This window comes from Pavona decussata, unplaced genomic scaffold (genome assembly GCF_977016875.1).
Source record: "Pavona decussata unplaced genomic scaffold, jaPavDecu1.1 SCAFFOLD_207, whole genome shotgun sequence".
In the NCBI taxonomy this organism is placed as follows: domain Eukaryota; kingdom Metazoa; phylum Cnidaria; class Anthozoa; order Scleractinia; family Agariciidae; genus Pavona; species Pavona decussata.
In genome coordinates this window covers 2,520,004-2,533,690 of record NW_028145612.1, presented here as the reverse complement: position 1 = coordinate 2,533,690, position 13,687 = coordinate 2,520,004, and the positions used below count along the sequence as shown (strand labels likewise).

Here is a 13,687-nt window from a genome sequence, read left to right as displayed (position 1 = left end):
CCTTGGCTTGGTTCATTAGTGAAACCTTAAAACATAATCTGATCATTGAACTCTTAGTACTCACAAAAATACACCATAAGAATGCTCCACAGATTCTAAAAGAGTTCTTGCTACTCTTGTTTGCTTTTTCCCCAAGAGACCTTTTCACCCGTTGTTATTGTTGTTGTTTTTCGTTCCAAGAAAACAGTCCCTGAGCTAATCTTGTGTGAGAGTCTAATGTTTACAGTGCAACGAACTCAACCGGGGCCACCGAAAAACCAACACTTTGAAAATTAAAGAAATGTTCTTATTTTTGATTGGTTTACCAACTACCAAAGCCAGACTCCTTTGTTGTAAACGTGATCTGTGATTGGCTGATCAATGTTGGGTGGCCCCAGTTGAGTTCGTTGCACTATAATAGTCTTAAAGCACTAATCCACTTGTCCACACTCTTGACATCTTGTAAACTTGTAAACTTTGCTTATCCTAGTTGCCTTTGAGGTGACAAACTAACACAAGCACACGTAGACTTTCTTGCAGTGTACAATCTTTATGCAGAACTGACTTTTTGTATGTGAGGACAACAAATATTTTGTTTGGAAAGTAACCAGACTTTGAGTTTCTTGTTGTGCAAATGTCTCCGATTTTTGACACTTAGCTCTACAATATTAATCTGATCCTTTAGGTGTCAGAAATGGCTGTGTCCGAGCTACCAGGTAATCCTAATGCTGTTTGGACAGTGAAGACGCAAACACAAGGTGGGTTCATACACTGCTCATTAATTTGTTGTTATGCTTTACTTGCCTTTCTTTTGCATGCAATTCTTGTAGTGTTTTGAAAATATGTCATATTGGTGAACTTAGGGACAGATGTTTCTGAGCCATGCACTTCAACCGGTTGCTAAAATAATGTTGCCTTTTGCATGTTTCATTTTCCTTCTCAACAAAGAAATAAAAACTATTGTCTTGGTGTCCATTTCTTTTCTATTACACGTGTTGTGCTGTCAGCATTTGACGTTTTCAAAAGATGATGTCTCACCATGTTACTTTCTGGTCTCTTTCACAGATGAATTTGACTCCTATATCGTGGTGTCGTTCATAAACGCTACCCTGGTTTTGTCCATTGGGGAAACAGTCGAAGAAGTCACTGACAGCGGTTTCCTTGGCACTACACCCACTCTGTCGTGTTCACAGCTAGGCGAGGATGCTCTGTTGCAGGTATTAGGAAGCTGTTGATTCCAGGCTCGGCATAATGGGAATAAAAGATTCCAACATAGGGAATTTGAGTTCTCAAAAGAAACCAGTTCTGTCTATTTTGAAGAATCCTAAAACATCCCCCGAAAGAAACAAAATATAACTATGTTTTCCAATCAAAGCAAGAAACCTTCCGCCCAAAGAATTCAATGTTCTTTCTACCAGCTCCAATTAAGCCAGATTCTTTTCCCGAAATAAGACTAGTCTCTCTGTTCCAAGAAGTGACCCAAAAGCTCTTTAAAACAGAGCCTTCCAGGATCTTTTTTTTCTTTTTATGCCCAACCGTTTGTTCTTCAACTCTTTCATAACTATGTTATTCATGATTCAGCAAACTACTATGACATTCGACTGAAAAGTATTCCTTTGCATTGCCTTGGAGCGATGACTAATTTTGGAGAAGAATTCAAGTTTTTATTGTTTAACTGTTTTCACGTTTACAGGTTTACACTGATGGTATCCGCCACATCAGAGCTGACAAGCGTGTCAACGAATGGAAAACTCCGGGAAAGAAAACCATCGTAAAATGTGCTGTGAACGAGAGACAAGTAAGTTAAGCGAAAATTTACTTTCAGTCCCGCGCTGGTAATAGTCTCTTCGATGAGGCGCATTTTGCCACCTGAAGGTGAAATCACAGAGCGAGCTATGCCGCCAAAGCAACGGTAGCAGATTTTGAGAAGTCAAAGGAAAATAGCTTTGCTTACCACCACCATCGTCTTCATCGTAAAATACCTCAGCAAGTGAAGCTGCTTCGAGACTGCACTGTAACTACAGGCTTCTTCCGCTTTCCACTGACACCTGTCTAGTACCAGTTCCGTGATATTTTGTGTCCCCAGTAGTCCATCCTTCTCACCCAATGGTTTCTGAATGTAGGATAAGTATGAAATAAGCTAACGGCCTGGCTTTTTTCCCCGTATATTCGATTATGAAGAGTACAGTAACGTAATTTGTCTTAGCTCGCTGATCGTCTGGATACCGAAGGATACGCCCTAATGACTTAAACAATTCATTGCAACGTTACTGGTGACGCTCTGATAGCATAAATTAGGTCATTTGTAATTATATTCCGGTGTGTGGAATCAAAATTTCAACATTGTAAATGGTTTGAACCTTGAGTCGTATCAAAAGGCAAAAAGTATGGTCGTTCGCCGGGCTTAGTATACTCCTGAGATGAACTGTTATTAGTGACAATGACAGACGTCGATGCAATTATTTAGATGGAAATGAGATACGTTTGCATCGTAAGGCTCAAATAGGGGGCTATTCGTGATCTCATCCAACCTTTTTAATCCCGTATTCCACTACGCACTGCAATGTTGGTGTCATCCTCAGTTATGTCTACAAAGGTTCTTTTTTTTAAGAATTGTTATTTATTTTGTTTTCCAGGTTGTCATTGCATTAACTGGTGGAGAAATTGTTTATTTTGAAATGGATCCGGTAAGAGTGCATTGTGGCACACTTTAAACGTATTCCCTTATTGAACTAAGGTAACTGTTAAATTAAATGATAATGTTGTCAACAGATCTGCTCGCGAAAAGTTTCCATGGGGTGTTAAAGTAAACGGTTTTGTAAAAAAAAAACAAAAAAAAAAACGATAACGCGCACGTAGATTGCCGTGTTTCCAGGAGAATGAAGGAAAGCCCTTTTACAATCAAAGAAGTTTGAAAGGACCTAGAGCAACAGTTCCAAACGAGCATTGATTTAATCAGAAGCTTGGCGAGTTTTGTTGTGGATATCCCGATACCATAACCTTGCACACCCCAAGAGATAACATTGACCTCTGTTCATGACATCTAGTTTTTTCAATGCCCCGTTGTTGGTGAAGGCATTCTGTACTACCGACATTTTCATTCCTTCGTAGTCTGGCCAACTTAACGAGTACACAGAACGAAAGGAAATGTCATCCGACGTACAGTGCATGGCGCTCGGGACAGTACCCGCGGGAGAGCAGCGTTCAAGGTTTCTTGCCATTGGCCTTAGTGACAATACTGTGCGGGTAATATCCCTTGACCCGCAGGACTGTCTGCAGCCGCTCAGTATGCAGGCTTTACCTGCCACGCCAGAGTCTCTGTGTATTGTGGAGATGGCGATGGGTGGATTGGAGAGCGAGTCTGGTAGACTTGGAGGACTCTTCCTTAACATTGGATTGTCTGTGCGTTGTGTTTTTTCTTCTATGTTTGTAATTGTAATCCACAATAATTTACTGAGACTCCTTTATCACGTTAAAGCGATGACAATTGCTGCATTAAAAATCGAACTTATTGTGTAATCTAGTCCGCTAACAATTTGTAACCCACTCTACAAATTTTTGAAACCTCGTTGTATTAAAAATTGTGCCGTGTAGCTGGTTTCCTTTAGAACTTGCACAGATGTTTTTTTTTCCCCTTTTTTTTCTAATTAAGACAAACTGTGTTTAACTGCATTGTATTAACTACATGAAGCTGCAGTCCGGCCGGATGTGTTTGCACTTGAGAAAGCGAATACTTTAGCGTGAGTAGTTTGGTGTGTGTAGTTCAGTCAGCAAGGAAATATTACAGCATGCGTGTTAAAGCTAAAATCTGCTGATCCTTGTTGTTTTGCAGAATGGTGTTCTTCTGAGAACGGTGTTGGATCTTGTGACTGGAGATCTGTCCGATACAAGGACAAGGTAGGAGAACGGTATTAGCGAGCGATCCTACGAAATTCATTCTAGCCCTTTCTACTTCCATTTTCGGTCAGAACTATCTTAACTGGTCGAATTCATTCGCTTTACGCATTTGGCAATATTTTTTATGCAATGGGGAAACCTTGTCGTTCTGGATAATTTGAACTACATACATGAGTCATGAAATATGGATTATCGCTTGAAATCAATTCAAAAGCGAAGGCCGCAGAGCAACACTTGTTATCTCGTCCAACGTTGGAGTCCCTGGACGAAGTCAGTGTTTCCATTCAATTAGGCTGTGGAACAGTACCTTACTCTGTCGTTGTTGTTCCCCTAAGGAAAAATATACACATTTATACTGTGGAAGCCTTTGGATATTGAAGTTTGTCTAACTATTCATATTTCTCGGTTCTTTTTTCTCTTAAGGTACCTTGGCTCTAAAGCTGTGAAGCTGTTCAAAGTTCGAATGCATGGATCTGATGCCGTAAGTACTTCCTCTGACGTGTCGTCTTTTTTTAAACGTTTACCAAACGTCAACTCAACTGTTCTGGGACTACCTGTTTTATGTAATTAGCATTTTTAGCCGGAACGGATTTGTACATCCTGGATCTATTATTATTGGGTTCTAACCCAGTAGGATTGAAACTGAACAGATCTAGTTGCCCTGTGGAGATCTGTCATTCGTCCCAGTTCCTGTAACATGTAGTGCCATGAGACACTGCTATCTCCCTGGATAGGAAAAGCTAAGAGAAACGGTAGCGAAGCCAAGTCTAGTGTTGTTCCTTTGCTTCGATTGGTTCAATTGCGTTTATTGTGTTCTAATCGCTTGTTTGTTTTCCTCAGGTTCTCGCCATGTCAAGTCGCTCATGGTTGAGCTATTCGTACCAGTCCCGTTTTCATCTCACTCCTCTGTCGTACGAAACCCTAGAGTATGCCTCTAGCTTCTCTTCCGAGCAGTGTCCCGAGGGAATTGTAGCTATATCTGCCAACACACTGAGGTAAGCTGGCAGATCCTCTGACTAACGGCCCTTTCACACTTACGTTACACAGTTTTTAATAACCCCTCTTTTGATTTGGTCAACAATGGAGCAGATTTCGGCCCGCATAAGCGTTTTGTGTCACTTTTCACTTGTCCACAACTGCATATGTCAGTGACACAATACCTTTATCTGCCCTCGTCTGTGATCCATATTAAAATATCTCATGGAAAACGGCGCCATCGGTTTCAAAAGACTCCATTTCTTATTCCTCATTCCTCGTTTCAAATGTCATCATAGTGTGACCAGCGATAGAGACTGTTCTGTTTCCTTGTTTGGTCGTCCTTTTATGATTAGATTCGCGATCACCAATAACCATAACCCTAGCCTAACGTAACCGTAACAGTGGCTCCATTCTTAATTCTAATCCTAATCCTAACTCTAGTCGTAGCCCCAATTCTAACCATTATTCTAACGCTAAACTAAACGTAACATTATGGTGATTACGTTTCATGGCTTTATAACCATATTTCTTTTTTTTTTTTTTTCAGAATTTTGGCTCTTGAGAAGCTGGGTGCCGTGTTTAACCAAGTGGCCACCCCACTGCGGTACACACCACGGAAGTTTGTCATCCACCCCCAGAGTAATAATTTGGTCATCATAGAAAGTGACCACAATTCTTTTACTGACACTGTCAAGGAGGAGAAAAAGCAACAAATTGCTGAGGTTTGTAACAAAACTCCCACAGTACTCAGCAAGGGACTACCCTGAGTTTTATAATTAAATAAAGGTGTCTGTCTGTCTGTCTGTCTGTCTGTCAAGCAGTCTGCGTATGAACCATCTAGAGTTGCCTTTAATGACGAAGTGTGTTCAATTTTGTCCTTTTTCATCCGGTTTTGGTTTATGCTGGCTACAACACAATTTGAATCTGAACATTATAATTCAGCCTTAAAGAATTCGGCATCTAGAGCACTATTTGCCTTTTCCTTTTGAAGTTTTCCGTTCAGAAAGCTGCATTGTATCAAAGAAAATTAACTAAGGGATAGAGGGCCAAACCCCGATTAAGCTAATCCTGGATTAACGAAACTAAATAGAGTAGCAATATATTTATTTCTTGTTACACTTTATTACCGCAGTATAACCTTTTGTTAGATTACACATTTTTCCCTGTGTTCATGAAAGATTTGAGTTGTCCATAATCGACTCTACGATTATTAGTAGAAGAGGGCCGGGTATAAACGTAGTTATCCCTCTTGTAACATCGTAGATTTTAAAATGACCAAAGTATCCTTCACCAGTTTCAATCCAATCACCAGTTTCTCAAACATTTTCATCCTTGCTTCTTTTGTACAGGAAATGGTGGAAGCGGCCGGTGATGACGAAAAGGAGCTTGCAGCACAAATGGCGGCTGAATTTCTCAATGAGGATCTCTCTGAACAGCAGTTTGGCGCACCTAAGGCAGGGCCTGGCATGTGGGCCTCAATTCTGAGAATGCTGGATCCCATCAAGGTAGCGTAGATCAGTTCTTATTGATGCGCCTGCGCGGTGAAGTTTTCTCATTTACAGGTGGCTGAAAATCATTTCCAGGCTAACTTGTAATAGAGTAGGACACGAGATCTAGAACCAGGGTGGTATTTTTTCAAGTGGTCGAGCATCACAGCTATTTGTGCAATTTCTCTATACCTCCAAAGACCTTAATTAAGTAAGCAAGTACCTTCTTAAAATGCTGTTCATCTTACCTTTGGTATAGCGTTTGTCAGTTTCTTGTACATTAACCCTTTATTATTTTTGGTTAGGGTGAAACTATTGACGAGGTACGACTGGAACAAAACGAATCTGCTGTCAGGTTTGTATTATGTTTATGTGATGCGGAGAGGTTATGCAGTCGACTACCGAGTGTTTTAATGAGTCAGATTTTATTTTATCGTCCTGTAGGTACAAGAAAGAAAAACCCGATATATAGTGATACTGGGTCGGGTGGGCAACTTTCTGCGGAATATTATTATATAGCACTTTCAGTTTTACCACTTTAGAATTGGTTGAGGAAATGATGCGAAATGTTATGTTTTGTTTTTTCTTTTGATTTGGTTTCCTGTATTATTTTTAAGGCTTTTTGTTTTTCTTTATCAGTTACAGAGCTTGATAAAGCGAAACCAAAGCAAGTTATTTTACTTTCGACACTCAATTAATACCGCTTTAACCACATCATAGTAACAGCATACTTTACTCATTTTCATTGACTCGAGCAAATTCATGTCGAAGTCCAAGTGAACTTCATTTACGCACGGTTGATCCTTTAGGTTACAAAAGAAAAAGAAATCTATACCCTTATTACTCTGTATTATAACTGTTGCAATAATATCTAGCAATGATCGCAAGCAATTCTGTATCACAAATTTCGCTCAGAAGTTCTTTTACTGGGTTAATCTGAATCGGTTATTGTCATTTCACAGTGTGTGCGTGTGTAACTTCACTTGTCGGCCTGACGAGACTTACGCGTTGGTCGGCACCGCTAAAGACTTGACTCTGAACCCACGCTCATGCGCAGGAGGGTTCATTCACACGTACAAAATAGCGGAGCTGATTGATGGCGGATACAAGCTGGAATTTGTTCACAAGGTGAGCCTGACTACCCACTTCTAAGCTCCTTTACCTGGAAGGCGACGGCAGTGGGAATGTCGCAAACCATAGGGAATTTTTGTTATCAGCGAAAGCAAGGCTCTGCAAGTTTGTTATATGTCTTGATAAATTTCTTTGCTGGTATCTTCACAATGGAGAGCGCACTATACATGAAATACGTAAGGGGCTTTTCAACAGCAATCGCTTACATGAAACGGAGATAATTAAAATTATGGACGGTCATGAAAATATGTAGATAAGCGCTAAAATAAAGCAGAAACTTTCGTTTGAAGCCAATGATTTCCCCTTTCTCCATCTGAACTCCGTACTTACGGACGGTGCATGTATATCTTTACGAGATAGCATCTAAAATAAAAGTGAAGTGGAGTGAAGTGACTCAGCCTCCATACAGTACGGTTGCTATTCTTAATTTAATGGAATCTTTACCGTACGTTTCCTAATGCGTCAGGTTGACACAGTCTCTATGTCTAATACCATTGTTGTATTTGATGGAAGTGGTGGGTACTCTTTCCAGGGTGTGTCTGGGACCCAGTTGAAGGCCAGATTAATGAAGGCATCCAACCTCCACAACTGGAACTAATCACTTCATCCAGAAATTACGTCTGTAGCATTGTGTCCCAAGTCATCTTTGGGTTCGAAAGATGATTTCAGTTCAAAGAGGAAATGTTGACCAAGATTTATACCTTTTGTTGTTTTTCGCTTTAAAATAAAACCACCTTTGTTTAAGAATAGTTTGTTTAAGAAAGAACTTGGAAAAAAAGAAAACATATAAAGGGCAACTTGATTGATGATTTAAAGCTGGTAGTAACCCGGAACAACCATAACACAAGTTTTAAAGGACTTGATTGTATTGTATAATCATTATTGTGTTTGAGAGCTCTTCTTATCAAGTCTAATCTCGTGGCGTTAAGTCGTCATTTATTTATTTATTTATTTATTTGTTTATTTATTTATTTATTGGTGTTTCAACGTTTTTTGTTTCCAGACTGAAGTCGATGATATCCCAGGAGCGCTTGCTCCTTTCCAGGTTAGTGCAGTAGAAAATGGTAAAAGCAGTAATCCATCCCGTTGAATGTCTAAATTGCATCTAATTATGGGTTGAGAGCTGTCAGAAGCGAACAGTTTGACGAGTAATTGAGAAACAGACTAACAAACAAACAAGCAACAGAATGGATTGGGAAGATACGCAGAGATGCGTTAATAAAGCTGCACGTTTTCTTCATGCAGTTTTCATCTATAGAGATTTTATTCGTTTTATGGCGAGTTTTGGGCGTCTGTGGGCAGAGACAGTTAACGAGCGAGTTGGACGCGGTACAACGTCATACGCAACATTGTGCAAAACTCAACTTGTGCTCACCCCAGATATCGCGTGCAATATTTCTGAAGTATAATGATCGTTTACTAAACGCATTAAAATAAAATAATTTATTTTTCTGCTTTGATTTTAGGGCCGTCTTTTAGCGGGTGTTGGTCGCCTGTTAAGAATCTACGATCTCGGCAAGAAGAAGCTACTACGAAAATGTGAAAATAAGGTAGAACTGTTTTTCCTTTAGCACTAGCTGTGGCTGTACTGTACGAATTATTCGATTCCTGTGGATGAACTCAGGTAACTATTACGTCATCATGCAACTGATCAAATTCATTACCTCTTGCCGGTTTGATTTGTGTGAAAAAATCTATGAAAAATCATACCTTAAAATGCCCAATATGCCCCCGTCCCGCTCTTGCCAACTCTCAGATTCTAAATTCCTTCCTATATAAGTTCGTGGTGCCCTTAGAAGTTCTTTGAACAAATGCGTGCTCAGAGTTTATGCTCGGAATTCTACGGTGTATTTTAAAGATCTGAGTAAATGAAAGAACGTCGCAGTTATGCAAGCAACTTGAGCAGTTTGAGAAAAGAAAAGTGAAAAAAATAAATAAATAAATAAAAATTAACTCATACCGGTGCAGTGCTCTACCAACTGAACTATCCAGTCAACTGGGAGCTGGTCACTTTGTGAGTGGGTAACGAACTCGTGGAGGATACGTATATGAGAGTGAAGATATGAAGTGTTTTATATACATTTGAACTACGGATGAGAGATGTACATACATAGAAAACCGCCAACGTTGTATTTTCATTTTCAGAAACTTCCCAACTTTATCATGGGTCTAAACTCGATGGGAACTCGGATTGTTGTGAGTGATATCCAGGAGTCATTTCACGTTGTCAAGTACAAAGCGCGGGAAAACCATTTGGTGATATTTGCAGATGACGTGAATCCAAGGTAACATATTTTTCCACTCTCCTTCCACCTCTCGGCATCATGTATGAGTTGAGTTTGTTGCTGGTTCTTGTCTTGCCCCAGGGTTTTTCTCCGGGTATTCCCGTTTTCCCCTCTCCTTAAAATCCAGCGTTTCCAAATTCCAATTCGATCCGGAATCTGAGGATCACAGGGTTGTCAGTCAAAACAAACCATCAAGGGTCGCCCTCGTTAAACAAAGTGGATTTTTCATTACTATAAACGTATGTTAAACGCATGCAAAACATCTGTAAAATGTTTGAAATGCTTCAGTTGTCTATATTGTCGGCATTGTGATGGTGAAGCATGTCTGTCACCCCAGTCCAGCCTCGGGGTCTTCGAAAAAAAAATTTTTTTTTGGATTTCTGACCCGTAATGACTTCGATCGTTTCACCGCAAAAAGCTTGCGGTGAAAAAATTCCAGTGTCACGGAGTCGATCTTGGCGACCAACCGCTGGCCAAAGAGCCCGAGGACTCTGGGTACGAGATTGCTGCGATCTGTTTGTGTACTGTCGTGAATTGTAATAAGGTTGTGTATTGTAAAGCCTATCTTGAATTGTAATAACAGCTGTCTTGATTTGTAATAGCTGTCGTTCATTGCAATAGCGCTTGTCATATTCTGTAATAACGTACCGATTTCAAATTGCAATAACACACTGTAATAATTAGCAGTGTTCTGAGCTGTCGTAAATTGTAACGGGGCATTGTCGTGTTTTTGTAATAAGTTTTTAAATTGGCTGGGAAGTTTAATATAATTGTCAATCACTTCTTATAAATGTTTGATCTATCATAGCCGAAGGCGAAATGAATATCAAGGACCGTCTTGTGAACCAACCATCATAGGCTAGTTCCACACTAACAAGTTTTCCTTGACAATTTGGACCTGTCCGGTTGTCAAAGGTAAACAAGTTTTCAGTTTTATGGAAACAATTTTGTCGAGCAATTTTTGGAGAACAGGGATGGCGTAGTGGTGAGAGCGTTCGCCTCCCACTAATTTGGCTCGGGTTTGATTCCCGGACTCGGCGTCATATGTGGGTTGAGTTTATTGTTGGTTCTCGTCCTTGCTCCGAATCTCCGGTTACTCCGGTTTTCCGCTCTCCTCAAAAACCGCCTTTTCTAAATTCCAATTCCATCTGAAGACTTTCCGCAATAAGAGGGGGCTAAATACATTGAAGCTTAAATAAAATGATTTATTTGAACTTATTTTTTTTAAAATACGAGAATATGAAACTTGTAAAAGGCAGACTTTCAAGGAGAGCTTACTGTCCCCTTACTAACCAAATAGTAGCGAAAGGTTTGTTACCCTCTGTAATAGAACTAAAAATTTAAAAACTCGTCCCCAGTCTCCTTTTGAACTTCGGAACGCGCAATTATACACAGGGTATCCTGCTTCCACTTGTGCTCTTTTAGAGATTTCGCAAACGCTGACTGAGCGCAATATTAGTCGATCTACGCCTTTTAGCCAGCTATCTGAAAGTTTGCGATGAATTTTGAAATAATGCCGACTTTACGCTCAGTACAGAAATTAAATAAACACACGAAGAACTGTAGCCTGTGAAATGTGGGGTATAGGGTGAAGACAAAATATCGAGCTCGGAGATGGGGTGGGGGGCGGGGGGAAGAAAGCCCCCATACCGCGCTCCGCTTGTCCAGCTGGCCGATTTTTCTTTTCGTGTTATACCCCACTTGGGAGCCTGTTCACAGGCTAAAGAACAGAAGAGTTCCAGTCCTCTTAAATGTCACTTCGTGCACAAAGCATAACATGACACTGTGTTCTTACAATTTCCGACAGTGAGGATTATTACTAATTACGACAACGAATGATTATAATCTGCGGAAGCTGCGTTATTGCAAATACGATCTCTGTAGTGTTTTGCTTATCAGTTTTCAGGATGGCAGTTTCCATCAATTGTTTGAAATCGATTTTATTGATTGGACGAAAAAATGGTGGGCTGAGACAGGCGGAGAAAAACGCTGTCAATTTCGCGCCCCCTTTTAGCTGTAACTTCAATGAGAGAAACGTCTTTTAGCAAGTTGCTGTCAGAGTTGATGTGTTATAATAGCGGACGCTGCCCAATTTTCGGTTATCTCCTATCATTTCGACAATTTGTTCAAACTTCCCAATCTCATCTGATGATCGTTCACATTTCTCCTATCTCAGGATGGCAGCCACCAGTAATTCAAACTTGTAAGCAATCATTCAGTACATTCAACCAGACTTCACTATCTTGGCTGTCACTTTTTCAGATTTTCCAGCTGTCGGTTAATGCTGTCGGCGAAACTTTCAGGTCTGCGCTAAAAATTTGAGCCAGATTTCTCAGCTTTGTGCTAAAATACCCATCGCAAATTTCAGGTTGCCAAGGTATCCTTGTTCAAAATCCTGAGCCAATACTTTAATTCAGTATAGGGGACATTTTTGCCGACATCATATCCAATTCAAGTCGGCCCGTTTGCTCTTCAAGTAAGGCGTCTAGCAGTTTATTGTTTGAACTTTCCACCTGTTTCAATGCCAAGAGACGAAGCTTAATATTCTGTCGTTGTTTTCGCCGCGCACACTTTTTAGTTTCTTTGAATCTTTCATGTTAGAAAATTCGTAATCAGAAGAGAAATATAGTTTGCGAAACAAAGCAATTTACGCACTGCGTAGAAGCGGGCAACACTTTTAATGTACGGAAACACGAACCAAAACGATTGCTGCAAGCTAGAGAAGAAAAGTAAGGGAAGCAAGCGACGTCAAACCGGCCGTGTTGCCCACACACACACACGCGCGCACCAAAAATATATGCTAATTTTGTTTTACTAAAGGAAAGTTAGTTTGACTGTGTCAGTAATAGCAAGCTTGATTAAATCGGCTGTTTAAGCCGCTTTCCCTAGTACTACAATTAAGGTTGAAGTCTTCGAATCAAGGAATAAAACCTTTTGGATAATCGCATTCCAGATAAGTTTGTCCATCCGTTCAAGGTGTCAGTTCTAAACAATGTAACATTGACAAAGTTAAACAATGTTAGAAAGAAAAGGGTGATCGTTCATGATGATCGTTCAACTAAAACACGAGAATTTGTCATTTTCAATTTCCCTCAGCTCGCATTACTGCAAATAAGGACAACGCGTTGTTGAATTTATAATTCGATTTCCGATCAGTACGTTATTACAGGGCAGGACAGGCGTCATTAGAATTTTCGCCAGCTGTTACGATTCACGGCAACTGTTTTTACAGCACTCGACAGGCAGTACAGGTTACGCTTTTATTACAATTCACCTCAAGACACCCATGCCTACTGCCGCTTTTACGTTTGATTTCCAGATTACTTGCCTTGCATTTCAGTATTTAAATTTGTGGCTGCACGGTGCACGGAAAAATAGCTGGCTCTGATAGGCGATGAGAAGTGTCCCCCCCCCCCCCCCCCCCCCCCCATCCTTGATGAACCGAACCTTCTTGTCAAGTCAATATCGAAGCAGGCTTGTTTTCAAACAACAGAAAAGGCGATATTTTCGGTTCATTTACAATTTCCGTCGATTAGGTTGCAAATTATCACGATCTTATTTGATAACAGTTAATATATTAGCTATCAATGAATACTACTATCAGCTAAAACAAGCTTAACTATCTCACCTTCCAGTCATTCAGATTTTGGTAGTTAGCAGTCAATACCTCAATTTTGCTTTTTAGATTTCAGCTGCCAGTTCGATGCTATCAGCTAAAATATCACATCTTGGCTAAAAATGTCAGTCAGATATCTAAGATAGCTTGGTTTTCTAACATTCTTAGTCACTCCAAAAATTTCAAACAAGGCAGTGTGCAGGTTGTTGTTTTAACTCCACGTCAGTTTCAATACTCAGAAACGAGACTTCATTCTTTTGAAGTAAACGTGTTTTTTTATTTTTTCGCGCATTAGTTGGCTTGTATAAGTCTTG

The 13,687-nt window shown here is 40.1% G+C and overlaps 1 protein-coding gene across 1 annotated transcript in view; it reads left to right on the top strand.

The window, feature by feature from the left end:
* The window catches only part of LOC146460888 (splicing factor 3B subunit 3-like), a 36,562-nt gene that overhangs the window by 9,203 nt on the left and 13,672 nt on the right, over nt 1–13,687 (top strand). The window contains exons 12-26 of the mRNA XM_085087847.1: nt 665–737; nt 1,045–1,196; nt 1,673–1,777; nt 2,616–2,666; nt 3,091–3,381; nt 3,812–3,876; nt 4,300–4,357; nt 4,717–4,871; nt 5,402–5,576; nt 6,204–6,359; nt 6,647–6,696; nt 7,304–7,469; nt 8,476–8,517; nt 8,939–9,022; nt 9,618–9,757. Coding sequence (XP_084943973.1) covers nt 665–737; nt 1,045–1,196; nt 1,673–1,777; nt 2,616–2,666; nt 3,091–3,381; nt 3,812–3,876; nt 4,300–4,357; nt 4,717–4,871; nt 5,402–5,576; nt 6,204–6,359; nt 6,647–6,696; nt 7,304–7,469; nt 8,476–8,517; nt 8,939–9,022; nt 9,618–9,757 — 1,763 coding nt within the window. The remainder of the gene's footprint in view (nt 1–664; nt 738–1,044; nt 1,197–1,672; nt 1,778–2,615; nt 2,667–3,090; nt 3,382–3,811; nt 3,877–4,299; nt 4,358–4,716; nt 4,872–5,401; nt 5,577–6,203; nt 6,360–6,646; nt 6,697–7,303; nt 7,470–8,475; nt 8,518–8,938; nt 9,023–9,617; nt 9,758–13,687) is intronic.